The sequence below is a fragment of the Carcharhinus amblyrhynchos genome, chromosome 17 (genome assembly GCF_965287045.1).
Source record: "Carcharhinus amblyrhynchos chromosome 17, sCarAmb.v2.hapA, whole genome shotgun sequence".
In the NCBI taxonomy this organism is placed as follows: domain Eukaryota; kingdom Metazoa; phylum Chordata; class Chondrichthyes; order Carcharhiniformes; family Carcharhinidae; genus Carcharhinus; species Carcharhinus amblyrhynchos.
In genome coordinates this window covers 2780838-2796126 of record NC_137340.1, presented here as the reverse complement: position 1 = coordinate 2796126, position 15289 = coordinate 2780838, and the positions used below count along the sequence as shown (strand labels likewise).

The window sequence follows — 15289 nt, the reverse complement described above, 5'->3', positions numbered from 1 at the left end:
CCCCTTCCCCAGTCCCCTCACTGTCCCCTTCCCCAGTCCCCCTCACTGTCCCATTTCCCCAGTCCCCTCACTGTTCCATTTCCCCAGTCCCCTCACTGTCCCCTTCCCCAGTCCCCTCACTGTCCACTTCCCCAGTCCCCTCACTGTCCACTTCCCCAGTCCCTCACTGTCCACTTCCCCAGTCCCCTCACTGTCCACTTCCCCAGTCCCCTCACTGTCCATTTCCCCAGTCCCCTCACTGTCCACTTCCCCAGTCCCCTCACTGTCCACTTCCCCAGTCCCCCTCACTGTCCATTCCCCAGTCCCCTCACTGTCCACTTCCCCAGTCCCCTCACTGTCCCCTTCCCCAGTCCCCTCACTGTCCACTTCCCCAGTCCCCTCACTGTCCACTTCCCCAGTCCCCTCACTGTCCATTTCCCCAGTCCCCTCACTGTCCCCTTCCCCAGTCCCCTCACTGTCCCCTTCCCCAGTCCCCTCACTGTCCATTCCCCAGTCCCCTCACTGTCCACTTCCCCAGTCCCCTCACTGTCCACTTCCCCAGTCCCCTCACTGTCCACTTCCCCAGTCCCCCTCACTGTCCCTACTGTCACTTCCCCAGTCCCCTCACTGTCCATTTCCCCAGTCCCCTCACTGTCCACTTCCCCAGTCCCCTCACTGTCCCCTTCCCCAGTCCCCTCACTGTCCACTTCCCCAGTCCCCTCACTGTCCCATTCCCCCAGTCCCCTCACTGTCCATTTCCCCAGTCCCCTCACTGTCCACTTCCCCAGTCCCCTCACTGTCCATTTCCCCAGTCCCCTCACTGTCCCCTTCCCCAGTCCCCTCACTGTCCACTTCCCCAGTCCCCTCACTGTCCACTTCCCCAGTCCCCTCACTGTCCATTTCCCCAGTCCCCTCACTGTCCACTTCCCCAGTCCCCTCACTGTCCCCTTCCCCAGTCCCCTCACTGTCCATTTCCCCAGTCCCCTCACTGTCCACTTCCCCAGTCCCCTCACTGTCCATTCCCCAGTCCCCTCACTGTCCACTTCCCCAGTCCCCTCACTGTCCACTTCCCCAGTCCCCTCACTGTCCACTTCCCCAGTCCCCTCACTGTCCATTTCCCCAGTCCCCTCACTGTCCACTTCCCCAGTCCCCTCACTGTCCACTTCCCCAGTCCCCTCACTGTCCCCTTCCCCAGTCCCCTCACTGTCCATTCCCCAGTCCCCTCACTGTCCACTTCCCCAGTCCCCTCACTGTCCCCTTCCCCAGTCCCCTCACTGTCCCCTTCCCCAGTCCCCTCACTGTCCATTTCCCCAGTCCCCTCACTGTCCATTCCCCAGTCCCCTCACTGTCCACTTCCCCAGTCCCCTCACTGTCCACTTCCCCAGTCCCCTCACTGTCCCCTTCCCCAGTCCCCTCACTGTCCACTTCCCCAGTCCCCTCACTGTCCATTTCCCCAGTCCCCTCACTGTCCCTTCCCCAGTCCCCTCACTGTCCATTTCCCCAGTCCCCTCACTGTCCACTTCCCCAGTCCCTCACTGTCCATTTCCCCAGTCCCCTCACTGTCCACTTCCCCAGTCCCCTCACTGTCCACTTCCCCAGTCCCCTCACTGTCCAGTTCCCCAGTCCCCTCACTGTCCCCTTCCCCAGTCCCCTCACTGTCCACTTCCCCAGTCCCCTCACTGTCCCCTTCCCCAGTCCCCTCACTGTCCCTTCCCCAGTCCCCTCACTGTCCCCTTCCCCAGTCCCCTCACTGTCCCATTCCCCAGTCCCCTCACTGTCCACTTCCCCAGTCCCCTCACTGTCCACTTCCCCAGTCCCCTCACTGTCCATTCCCCAGTCCCCTCACTGTCCACTTCCCCAGTCCCCTCACTGTCCATTTCCCCAGTCCCCTCACTGTCCACTTCCCCAGTCCCCTCACTGTCCACTTCCCCTGTCCCCTCACTGTCCATTTCCCCAGTCCCTCACTGTCCACTTCCCCAGTCCCCTCACTGTCCATTCCCCAGTCCCCTCACTGTCCACTTCCCCAGTCCCCTCACTGTCCACTTCCCCAGTCCCCTCACTGTCCATTTCCCCAGTCCCCTCACTGTCCACTTCCCCAGTCCCCTCACTGTCCATTTCCCCAGTCCCCTCACTGTCCACTTCCCCAGTCCCCTCACTGTCCACTTCCCCAGTCCCCTCACTGTCCATTTCCCCAGTCCCCTCACTGTCCACTTCCCCAGTCCCCTCACTGTCCACTTCCCCAGTCCCCTCACTGTCCATTCCCCAGTCCCCTCACTGTCCACTTCCCCAGTCCCCTCACTGTCCATTTCCCCAGTCCCCTCACTGTCCACTTCCCCAGTCCCCTCACTGTCCACTTCCCCAGTCCCCTCACTGTCCATTTCACCAGTCCCCTCACTGTCCATTCCTCAGTCCCCTCACTGTCCATTTCCCCAGTCCCCTCACTGTCCACTTCCCCAGTCCCCTCACTGTCCGTTTCCTCAGTCCCCCTCACTGTCCCATTTCCCCAGTCCCCTCACTGTCCCCTTCCCCAGTCCCCTCACTGTCCACTTCCCCAGTCCCCTCACTGTCCATTTCCCCAGTCCCTTCACTGTCCATTTCCCCAGTCCCCTCACTGTCCCCTTCCCCAGTCCCCTCACTGTCCCCTTCCCCAGTCCCCTCACTGTCCACTTCCCCAGTCCCCTCACTGGGTCCATTTCCCCTTCCCCAGTCCCCTCACTGTCCCCTTCCCCAGTCCCCTCACTGTCCCCTTCCCCAGTCCCCTCACTGTCCACTTCCCCAGTCCCCCTCACTGTCCATTCCCCAGTCCCCTCACTGTCCCCTTCCCCAGTCCCCTCACTGTCCCCTTCCCCAGTCCCCTCACTGTCCATTTCCCCAGTCCCCTCACTGTCCACTTCCCCAGTCCCCTCACTGTCCCCTTCCCCAGTCCCCTCACTGTCCATTTCCCCAGTCCCCTCACTGTCCATTTCCCCAGTCCCCTCACTGTCCCCTTCCCCAGTCCCCTCACTGTCCCCTTCCCCAGTCCCCTCACTGTCCCCTTCCCCAGTCCCCTCACTGTCCATTTCCCCAGTCCCCTCACTGTCCACTTCCCCAGTCCCCTCACTGTCCATTTCCCCAGTCCCCTCACTGTCCATTTCCCCAGTCCCCTCACTGTCCATTTCCCCAGTCCCCTCACTGTCCATTTCCCCAGTCCCCTCACTGTCCCCTTCCCCAGTCCCCTCACTGTCCATTTCCCCAGTCCCCTCACTGTCCCCTTCCCCAGTCCCCTCACTGTCCATTTCCCCAGTCCCCTCACTGTGCATTTCCCCAGTCCCCTCACTGTCCATTTCCCCAGTCCCCTCACTGTCCCCTTCCCCAGTCCCCTCACTGTCCATTTCCCCAGTCCCCTCACTGTCCACTTCCCCAGTCCCCTCACTGTCCCCTTCCCCAGTCCCCTCACTGTCCATTTCCCCAGTCCCCTCACTGTCCATTTCCCCAGTCCCCTCACTGTCCATTTCCCCAGTCCCCTCACTGTCCACTTCCCCAGTCCCCTCACTGTCCATTTCCCCAGTCCCCTCACTGTCCCCTTCCCCAGTCCCCTCACTGTCCATTTCCCCAGTCCCCTCACTGTCCCCTTCCCCAGTCCCCTCACTGACCCCTTCCCCAGTCCCCTCACTGTCCCCTTCCCCAGTCCCCTCACTGTCCATTTCCCCAGTCCCCTCACTGTCCATTTCCCCAGTCCCCTCACTGTCCCCTTCCCCAGTCCCCTCACTGTCCCCTTCCCCAGTCCCCTCACTGTCCATTTCCCCAGTCCCCTCACTGTCCATTCCCCAGTCCCCTCACTGTCCCCTTCCCCAGTCCCCTCACTGTCCACTTCCCCAGTCCCCTCACTGTCCCCTTCCCCAGTCCCCTCACTGTCCCCTTCCCCAGTCCCCTCACTGTCCCCTTCCCCAGTCCCCTCACTGTCCATTCCCCAGTCCCCTCACTGTCCATTCCCAGTCCCCTCACTGTCCATTTCCCCAGTCCCCTCACTGTCCATTTCCCCAGTCCCCTCACTGTCCCCTTCCCCAGTCCCCTCACTGTCCATTTCCCCAGTCCCCTCACTGTCCATTTCCCCAGTCCCCTCACTGTCCATTTCCCCAGTCCCCTCACTGTCCCCTTCCCCAGTCCCCTCACTGTCCACTTCCCCAGTCCCCTCACTGTCCCCTTCCCCAGTCCCCTCACTGTCCCCTTCCCCAGTCCCCTCACTGTCCATTTCCCCAGTCCCCTCACTGTCCATTTCCCCAGTCCCCTCACTGTCCACTTCCCCAGTCCCCTCACTGTCCCCTTCCCCAGTCCCCTCACTGTCCCCTTCCCCAGTCCCCTCACTGTCCATTTCCCCAGTCCCCTCACTGTCCACTTCCCCAGTCCCCTCACTGTCCCCTTCCCCAGTCCCCTCACTGTCCATTTCCCCAGTCCCCTCACTGTCCATTTCCCCAGTCCCCTCACTGTCCACTTCCCCAGTCCCCTCACTGTCCCCTTCCCCAGTCCCCTCACTGTCCCCTTCCCCAGTCCCCTCACTGTCCATTTCCCCAGTCCCCCTCACTGTCCATTTCCCCAGTCCCCTCACTGTCCACTTCCCCAGTCCCCTCACTGTCCCCTTCCCCAGTCCCCTCACTGTCCCCTTCCCCAGTCCCCTCACTGTCCATTTCCCCAGTCCCCTCACTGTCCATTTCCCCAGTCCCCTCACTGTCCCCTTCCCCAGTCCCCTCACTGTCCACTTCCCCAGTCCCCTCACTGTCCATTTCCCCAGTCCCCTCACTGTCCATTTCCCCAGTCCCCTCACTGTCCACTTCCCCAGTCCCCTCACTGTCCCCTTCCCCAGTCCCCTCACTGTCCCCTTCCCCAGTCCCCTCACTGTCCATTTCCCCAGTCCCCTCACTGTCCATTTCCCCAGTCCCCTCACTGTCCACTTCCCCAGTCCCCTCACTGTCCCCTTCCCCAGTCCCCTCACTGTCCCCTTCCCCAGTCCCCTCACTGTCCATTTCCCCAGTCCCCTCACTGTCCATTTCCCCAGTCCCCTCACTGTCCACTTCCCCAGTCCCCTCACTGTCCACTTCCCCAGTCCCCTCACTGTCCATTCCCCAGTCCCCTCACTGTCCACTTCCCCAGTCCCCTCACTGTCCACTTCCCCAGTCCCCTCACTGTCCCCTTCCCCAGTCCCCTCACTGTCCATTTCCCCAGTCCCCTCACTGTCCCCTTCCCCAGTCCCCTCACTGTCCCCTTCCCCAGTCCCCTCACTGTCCCCTTCCCCAGTCCCCTCACTGTCCATTCCCCAGTCCCCTCACTGTCCACTTCCCCAGTCCCCTCACTGTCCCCTTCCCCAGTACCCTCACTGTCCACTTCCCCAGTCCCCTCACTGTCCACTTCCCCAGTCCCCTCACTGTCCCCTTCCCCAGTCCCCCTCACTGTCCATTTCCCCAGTCCCCTCACTGTCCCCTTCCCCAGTCCCCTCACTGTCCCCTTCCCCAGTCCCCTCACTGTCCCCTTCCCCAGTCCCCTCACTGTCCATTTCCCCAGTCCCCTCACTGTCCACTTCCCCAGTCCCCTCACTGTCCCCTTCCCCAGTCCCCTCACTGTCCACTTCCCCAGTCCCCTCACTGTCCCCTTCCCCAGTCCCCTCACTGTCCACTTCCTCAGTCCCCTCACTGTCCATTTCCCCAGTCCCCTCACTGTCCCCTTCCCCAGTCCCCTCACTGTCCATTTCCCCAGTCCCCTCACTGTCCACTTCCCCAGTCCCCTCACTGTCCATTTCCCCAGTCCCCTCACTGTCCCCTTCCCCAGTCCCCTCACTGTCCACTTCCCCAGTCCCCTCACTGTCCCCTTCCCCAGTCCCTCACTGTCCATTTCCCCAGTCCCCTCACTGTCCACTTCCCCAGTCCCCTCACTGTCCCCTTCCCCAGTCCCCTCACTGTCCCCTTCCCCAGTCCCCTCACTGTCCCCTTCCCCAGTCCCCTCACTGTCCATTTCCCCAGTCCCCTCACTGTCCACTTCCCCAGTCCCCTCACTGTCCCCTTCCCCAGTCCCCTCACTGTCCATTTCCCCAGTCCCCTCACTGTCCATTTCCCCAGTCCCCTCACTGTCCATTTCCCCAGTCCCCTCACTGTCCACTTCCCCAGTCCCCTCACTGTCCACTTCCCCAGTCCCTTCACTGTCCATTTCCCCAGTCCCCTCACTGTCCATTTCCCCAGTCCCCTCACTGTCCCCTTCCCCAGTCCCTTCACTGTCCACTTCCCCAGTCCCCTCACTGTCCACTTCCCCAGTCCCCTCACTGTCCACTTCCCCAGTCCCCTCACTGTCCACTTCCCCAGTCCCCTCACTGTCCATTTCCCCAGTCCCCTCACTGTCCACTTCCCCAGTCCCTTCACTGTCCATTTCCCCAGTCCCCTCACTGTCCCCTTCCCCAGTCCCCTCACTGTCCACTTCCCCAGTCCCCTCACTGTCCACTTCCCCAGTCCCCTCACTGTCCACTTCCCCAGTCCCCTCACTGTCCACTTCCCCAGTCCCCTCACTGTCCATTTCCCCAGTCCCCTCACTGTCCACTTCCCCAATCCCCTCACTGTCCACTTCCCCAGTCCCCTCACTGTCCCCTTCCCCAGTCCCCTCACTGTCCACTTCCCCAGTCCCCTCACTGTCCACTTCCCCAGTCCCCTCACTGTCCACTTCCCCAGTCCCCTCACTGTCCATTTCCCCAGTCCCCTCACTGTCCACTTCCCCAGTCCCCTCACTGTCCATTTCCCCAGTCCCCTCACTGTCCACTTCCCCAGTCCCCTCACTGTCCACTTCCCCAGTCCCCTCACTGTCCATTTCACCAGTCCCCTCACTGTCCATTTCCTCAGTCCCCTCACTGTCCACTTCCCCAGTCCCCTCACTGTCCCCTTCCCCAGTCCCCTCACTGTCCACTTCCCCAGTCCCCTCACTGTCCACTTCCCCAGTCCCCTCACTGTCCACTTCCCCAGTCCCCTCACTGTCCATTTCCCCAGTCCCCTCACTGTCCACTTCCCCAGTCCCCTCACTGTCCATTTCCCCAGTCCCCTCACTGTCCACTTCCCCAGTCCCCTCACTGTCCACTTCCCCAGTCCCCTCACTGTCCATTTCACCAGTCCCCTCACTGTCCATTTCCTCAGTCCCCTCACTGTCCATTTCCCCAGTCCCCTCACTGTCCACTTCCCCAGTCCCCTCACTGTCCATTTCCCCAGTCCCCTCACTGTCCATTTCCCCAGTCCCCTCACTGTCCATTTCCCCAGTCCCCTCACTGTCCATTTCCCCAGTCCCCTCACTGTCCATTTCACCAGTCCCCTCACTGTCCATTTCCTCAGTCCCCTCACTGTCCACTTCCTGCGACATTTTTGGCCAACTCCCAAATAAAAAAGTGCAGCGCAGGAACAGGGCCCTTCAGCCCGTCCAACCCTGTGCTGTTCATGATGCCAGCCTAAACTAAAACCGTTATACTGAATGTTGGGGTGCGTACTGCCCCTTCAAGAGTGCAGGTCAGGTGACCCAGTGTGGGGCCCAGTTGGACAGCGTGAGACCTGTTTGTGAAAGAGTGAACTCCTTCAATAAACAGTAAGATCCCAGCCTACCTGGTCATTCTTTATTCACCCTTAGTTCCGAGAGGCGTACGCTTATGGAGAATGCACCTCCACTCCCGTCCTATTCATGGATTCACCCAGTTGCCCCTTAACCTTTGCTATTGTACCTGTCCCCTGGGCAACACATTCACCAAGTCCTACGGACCATTCAAAATGAAGTCACGGCCATCGGAACACCCCCTACCCGGTAATCGGGGCGGGGGAGGTGGGTTGAGCTGCGGTTCCTTTCCAGCACCGTCCCACAGAGTCCCACGATGATGCCCATTGCCCTCCCCCGGAGCAGAATGGCAGCAGGATGTGTAGGCCGTGAAGAGCCTCAGTGTTAGTTGTCATGTATGCCCCTCGGGGAGGAGGGGGGTCTTTCGGGTATGTATGCCCCTTGGGGGTGGGGTGTCTTTCGGGTATGTTTGCCCCTCGGGGAGGAGGGGGGTCTTTCGGGTATGTATGCCCCTCGGGGAGTGGGGCAGCGGGGGGTCTTTCGGGTATGTATGCCCCTTGGGGGGGGGTCTTTCAGGTATGTATGCCCCTCGGGATTAAGGGTGAGTAAGGAATCACGAGATAGGCCTGAATATGACAATACTGGGAACTGTTTATTGAAGATGTTCATTCACTCATCAGGTCTAAGATGGCCCACCAGGGTCCCACACTGAGAGGAGGGCCCCCCAACTCCGAGTCCTGCACTCTTAAAGGGGCAGTCCGCACCCCAAAGCTCACCATTCAATATATACAGATATATCACATAATTGTGAACCTTTCACTCTTTGTTTTCAGGCCTCTTGAGAGATTTCTTGTACTCGGTACGGTTGTACTCGGGGTAGCACTGCTGCTTCACAGCTCCAGGGACCTGGGTTCGATTCCCGGCTCGGGGTCACTGTGTGTGTGGAGTTTGCACATTCTCCTCGTGTCTGCGTGGGTTTACTCCGGTTTCCTCCCACAGTCTAAAGATGTGCGGGTTAGGTTGATTGGCCGTGCTAAGAAATTGCCCCTTAGTGTCCAGGGATGTGTAGGTTAGAGGGATTAGTGGGTAGGGATACGGGGGTAGGGCCTGGGTGGGATTGTGGTCAGTGCAGACTCGATGGGCCGAAGGGTCTCTTTCTACACTGTAGGGTTCTATGTTCTAGATATTCCTGAGGGCCCAGAAACTGGGGAAGCACCGAGGCCCAGGATCCTTCTCCTGTTCCTGCTCCGGGGATACTGGAAAGGGAGGAGACAAGACTTGAGAAAAGGAAACCATTTAGAATGGTGCTTGGATGGAGGTCGGGAAAGGAAGTGACATTCTCGGTACCTTAGTAAGAATAGAGAAGAAGGAGATTTTGAGATGAGCTTGCAGAGGGTGTGAGATCGGAGAAGAACTGCAGAAAGCTGCCAGCTCGGCACTCGGGAAGGCGGGAGACTTGGAGAACTGATGAGGATTCGGCAAAGGCAGTTGAATAGATGGTTTCAATCTCAGGGTGGGATTTTTCAGACCTCCTGCCATTTGTTTTCCAGCAGGGAGGTGGCTATCTTCCAGTCCCGCTGATATCCTGCTACCAGGGAACCCATCACAGGGATGGGGGGTCACCTTTGGCATAAGAACATAAGAAATAGAAGCAGGAGTAGGCCATCTAGCCCTTCGAGCCTGCCCCGCCATTCAATAAGATCATGGCTGATCTGTCGTGGCTCAGTTCCACATTCCCGCTTTCTCCCCATAACCCTTAATCCCCTCTCTTATCAAAAACCCATCAACCCGCGTCTTAAAAATATTTAGCGAGGCAGCCTCCACCACTTCAACGGGCAGAGAATTCCAGAGATTCACCACCCTTTGAGTGAAGAAGTTCCTCTTCAACTCTGTTCTAAACCGCCCCCCCTTTATCTTGAGGCTGTGCCCCCTAGTCCTACTGTCTTTTTTGAGCGGGAAGAGTCTCTCCACCTCTATCCTATCCATCCCATTCATCATCTTATACGTCTCAATGAGATCTCCCCTCATTCTTCTAAACTCTAACGAGTACAAGCCCAGTTTATTCAGCCTCTCCTCATAGTTGAACCCCCTCAACTCCGGTATCAGCCTAGTAAACCTCCTCTGCACTCCCTCCAAGGCCAAAATATCCTTGCGTAAGTGCGGCGACCAAAACTGCACACAGTACTCCAGCTGCGGCCTCACCAGTGGCAGGACAGGAAGATCCCGTTGGGGGGACGAGCTGGAAAATCATACCCGTAGCATGAAAAATTCACAAGTTTCCTGGGTACTGCTGATAAAAAAGGTACATGGGAGAAAGACTTAAGGCAACTGTCACTTGGTGTTAAAGCAAAGAATCCTCCCTTTGTAAGGCTTCACCGATTGTTCAGAGAATGACATAAACTCTGTATGTTTGACGTTGTTTATTAGCGCCAGTGGTGAGGCCTGGCCATAGATTACTGTCTCTTCAGTTTAGCAAGACTCAAGATGAGGAGGAGAAAATATCTCTGTGAGAAGTGGTTCAGGCAGTTGACCTCTATGGCCAGTTTTCAGTGTGTAGCTTCAGGAAGGTTTGTTTTTAACAGCCTGATACTTATTCTGTTGTTGTCAGCAAGGCATTAGAACCATAGAAAATTTACAGCTCAGAAACAGTCCTTTTGGCCCCTGTGCCGAACCATTTTTTGCCTAGTCCCACTGACCTGCACTCGAACCATATCCCTCCACACCCCTCTCATCCATGAACCCGTCCAAGATTTTCTTAAATGTTAAAAGTGACCCCGCATTTATCCGGCAGCTCATTCCACACTCCCACCACTCTCTGTGTGAAGAAGCCCCCCTAATATTTCCTTTAAACTTTTCCCCTTTCACTCTTAACCCATGCCCTCTGGTTTTTTTCTCCTCTAGCCTCAGTGGAAAAAGCCTGCTTGCATTCATTCTATCTATACCCATCAAAATCTTGTACACCTCTATCAAATCTCATAAGAACATAAGAAATAGGAGCAGGAGTAGGCCATCTAGCCCTTCGAGCCTGCCCCGCCATTCAATAAGATCATGGCTGATCTGTCGTGGCTCAGTTCCACATTCCCGCCCTCTCCCCATAACCCTTAATCCCCTCTCTTATCAAAAACCCATCAACCCGCGTCTTAAAAATATTTAGCGAGGCAGCCTCCACCACTTCAACGGGCAGAGAATTCCAGAGATTCACCACCCTTTGAGTGTCCCCTCATTCTCCAGGGAATAAAGTCCTAACCTATTCAATCTCTCTCTGTAACTCAGCTTCTCAAGTCCCGGCAACATCCTCGTGAACCTTCTCTGCACTCTCCCAACCTTATTTACATCCTTCCTGTAACTAGGTGGCCAAAACTGTACACAATACTCTAAATTCAGCCTCACCAATGCCTTATACAACCTCACCATAACACTCCAATTTTTATACTCGATACTCTGATTTATAAAGGCCAATTGTTTCATTGTCTCTCCTGTTTGGTCAGCTTCTGCAGGTACACACCATCTGTTCATCTCTTTTCAATTTTTCTATAGGCTGAATTAAAGTTGATCTGTTCACAATAATTAATCTTGGCTTCAGATTGCAGTTTTGACTTTACACACAACTATTGAGGTCATGTATTTCTGTATTACTCCAACATAGAAGCAACAGGATTGTGTGTGTGCCTTTCCAAGCAACGCTGTCCATTGTAATCTGATGTGTAATGAATGTCTCTCTGCAGGAAGGCGATATGGACGCACACTTTCTCTTTAGGTTTCCAAACCTCCTTTCGTTACGAGCGAAATTAAGAATGATGGTGCTGTTTGATCGTAAAATGCTATAAAGGGTGCATTTGTACATGGTCACTCTGCAGTACTGTTAATTTTCTATCTCTGACACACACGTGCAATAATTTAACATTTAATGCCCAACATTTGTACTTTAATAAAAGGGAATTAGCCTGTGATTCCTGCGTCAAATGCAACATCAAATATTTGGAAACCGTGTCCTCAGTGTCACTGAAATTCTTTACTGGTTTCGAACAAAAACGAGTGATGAATATCTGACACATCAGGACAGAAGGTGTGTCTGATAAAGCGATCTTCCTTTTGGAAAAGGATTGCAGTATTTTTAAGTCTGACATTTCCTAAGCAGATGAATGCAGTAATGTGATGAGACATTGTGTGATCTGATTGATTCCTGTCACCCTGCCTTGAACTTTGATTTATTTTGTTTGCTGCTTTCAAAATCTCCATCTGGTCCTGGCTGGTTTCCTGTTTAACCCCCAAGTTTCCCTTCATCCTGGTTTCAAACACCCACCACCAATTAACAGGATTGTCCGTCTCATTTTCCTTAGTCCTCATCGCACTAACATTTTCCTTTCCTCATAGATGGACAAAGTACTGAATAACTTGACTCCTGTTTGGCACGATAAACTTTCCAAAGGCCAACTTTTGGCCTTCATAGCGAGGGGGATTGAATATAAAAGTAGGGAGGTCTTGCTGCAACTGTACAGGGCACTGGTGAGGCCGCAGCTGGAGTACTGTGTGCAGTTTTGGTCGCCGCACTTACGCAAGGATATATTGGCCTTGGAGAGAGTGCAGAGGAGGTTCACTAGGCTGATACCGGAGATGAGGGGGTTGGATTATGAAGAGAGACTAAATAGACTGGGTCTGTACTCGTTGGAGTTTAGAAGGATGAGGGGGGATCTTATAGAGACGTATAAGATAATGAAGGGGATGGATAGGGTAGAGGTAGAGAGATTCTTCCTGCTTAGAAAGGACAGTAGGACTAGGGGGCACAGCCTCAAGATAAGGGGGGGACAGTTTAGATCGGAGTTGAGGAGGAACTTCTTCACTCAAAGGGTGGTGAATCTCTGGAATTCTCTGCCCGTTGAAGTGGTGGAGGCTGCCTCGCTGAATATATTTAAGACGCAGGTAGATAGGTTTTTGGTAGGCAAGGGGATTAAGGGTTATGGGGAGAAAGTGGGAAAGTGGAACTGATCCACTTCAGATCAGCCATGATCTTATTGAATGGCGGGGCAGGCTCGAAGGGCTAGATGGCCGACTCCTGCTCCTATTTCTTATGTTCAAATCAGACTAATAGAAAATAGTGTTCTATTTCCTCAAATCACAGAATTTCAACATGTATTCCAGCTGAAACTGCAAAATAACACGGCTGCTGCCAACACGCACACTCCTTCCCTGTGAGGAGTTTAATGAGCTTTAATTTTTGATACGTCACATCTTTTCATTATTATAAAACAAATCATAAAATTGAATTGGCTAGTTTAAACACAGTTTGAACTTTAATCTTCACACTTTCCAACCAGAATCTACATGAACAATTATTTTACAGCGTTCAAAAACGGACTTTTATTGAACTGTGACACAAATGAGTGAGAACAACTCCAGGTTGTTTATGGGATCTTGCTGTGTATTGATTGCTTCCCTTCAAAACAGTGACCGCATTTCAAAAGTACTCTGGGCGGGGTACGTTTGGATGATTCTCAGAAATCTGAGGAGGTGCTACATAAGAACATAAGAAATAGGAGCAGGAGTCGGCCATCTAGCCCTTCGAGCCTGCCCCGCCATTCAATAAGATCATGGCTGATCTGAAGTGGATCAGTTCCACTTTCCCACTTTCTCCCCATAACCCTTAATTCCCTTGTCTATCAGAAACCTATCTACCCGTGACTTAAATATATTTAGCGAGGCAGCCTCCACCACTTCAACGGGCAGAGAATTCCAGAGATTCACCACCCTTTGAGTGAAGAAGTTCCTCCTCAACTCCGTTCTAAACCACCCCCACTTATCTTGAGGCTGTGCCCTCTAGTCCTGCTATCCTTTCTGAGTGGGAAGAATCTCTCTACCTCTACCCTATCCATCCCCTTCATTATCTTATACGTCTCTATAAGATCCCCCCCTCATCCTTCTAAACTCCAACGAGTACAGACCCAGTCTATTCTATCTCTCATAGTCCAACCCCCTCATCTCCGGTATCAGCCAAGTGAACCTCCTCTGCACTCCCTCCAAGGCCAATATATCCTTGCGCAAGTGCGGCGACCAAAACTGCGCACAGTACTCCAGTCACTGTGTACAGTAACTGTATCTTTGGCCTTGGCTGCCCAGTGGGGAGTTCACAGGAACCGTGCCAGTGGGAGCCTAAAGTCCTGCCTTAGCATTTTTGAGCAGTTCCAATCTTTTAAATATCTACTTTTAATTCTATCCAATTTCTCTGTTATATGGACTGATGTCGCAGGCAGGATTCTTATATTAACTGATCTGGATATCGAGAAAGAGAAACTTATTCAATTACACGGCTTTGTTCGTACTTTATTCCCTGAAAATTAAAAGTCTTTATTTTCTGTTGGAGAAATCACTGGTAATTTCTATTTTCAACATTAGTAATCTTCTGGACTCTCCTCTTTTCTAGTGACCTATGGAATGACCAGTTCAAATGCCTATTACTACACTAAGGTCATGTCAAACCTCTTCCTATCGACCGCAGGAGATACAGGGGTCACCTTTCAGACTATCCATAGCATGGCTGACTTCTGGACTGTGAGTACAACTCAACGAACCCAGCACAGTACAGTTCTGTTATAACATTGCAATTTGCCCAGCATAATGGATGGGAGATTACAATATTACTTAATAAAGTCTAACGCACCAAAATATTCAGAATAGACATTTGGTGAGTTTGCAGAAGACTTTTCTCTCGTGTTTTAGTGAATAAGTTACCATGAAATGAACAATTTTAACATAAAATTTTCACAAAATTTTGAGGTTGAGGGAGCTCGGTCTTTTCCCCCTGGAGAGCCGAAGGATGAGAGGTGACCTGATAGAGGTGTGTAAGATGTTGAGAGGTATAGATCGAGTGGATTCTCAGAGGCTTTTCCCCAGGGCTGGAATGGTCGCTACGAGAGGACGCAGGTTGAGGGGAGCAGGTACAGAGGAGATGTCAGGGGTAAGTTTTTCACTCAGAGGGTGGTGAGTGAGTGGAATCGGCTGCCAGTGGTGGTGGAGGCAAATTCGATAGGGTCTTTTAAGAGTCTTCTGGATGAGTACATGGGATTTAGTACGATTGAGAGTTATAGATAGGCTAGTAGGTAGAGATATGGGCTGAAGGGCCTGTTTGTGCTGTAGTTTTTCTATGTTCTAAAATGTAAGTAAATGTTTGAATTCTTTGTACGGAGTAAATAAATCTCTACACAGACCATAAAAAGACTTAAACACGAGAGACTATCAATTGTTGGTATTCCACATAAAGTTGAAAAGCTTCAATCATCTTGTAATATTCGGCGAAGATATACTTTCACAGCCATCATTGGATTCAGAGCTCACATTACAGCAAATGGATGTTTTCTTTTTAAATACAATTCACAAGGGTTTTCATTCACAAAATGTGTACATTTGGGCTGCTGCGAAGGAGGCAGAGACATCAGTTCGACAACGCTGCCTCACCGTTCGAATGGAGTTGACCCGATGGGCTCTAGCTTCTGAGCTAAGCCCTGTGCCAGGTTGGTGGTGGACATCTCCGTGTTCCTCAGTATCAACGAGCCAAGGATTTCACCGTGCAATCCATCGGTGTTCTTCTGTAGGACGGCCCTCGCTGAGTCCTCTGCAGCAGGACCCAGGTGTGCCCTTGCCCCCCAGTGAGTTGGCACCTGTGCCATCCTTGTTCACTATCCCATGTTTCTTCAGAAGGCATTCTTCAAAGTGCAGCTAATGAAAATACAACAGAACTTAATCCAAATTATAAATCAAAGGAAGGGTTTAA

The 15289-nt window shown here is 53.7% G+C and overlaps 1 protein-coding gene across 1 annotated transcript in view; it reads left to right on the top strand.

The window, feature by feature from the left end:
• pkd2l1 (polycystic kidney disease 2-like 1) overlaps positions 1-15289 on the top strand; it is a 118137-nt gene that overhangs the window by 48378 nt on the left and 54470 nt on the right. Inside the window, exon 5 of the mRNA XM_080206024.1 lies at positions 13943-14070. Coding sequence (XP_080062150.1) covers positions 13943-14070 — 128 coding nt within the window. The remainder of the gene's footprint in view (positions 1-13942; positions 14071-15289) is intronic.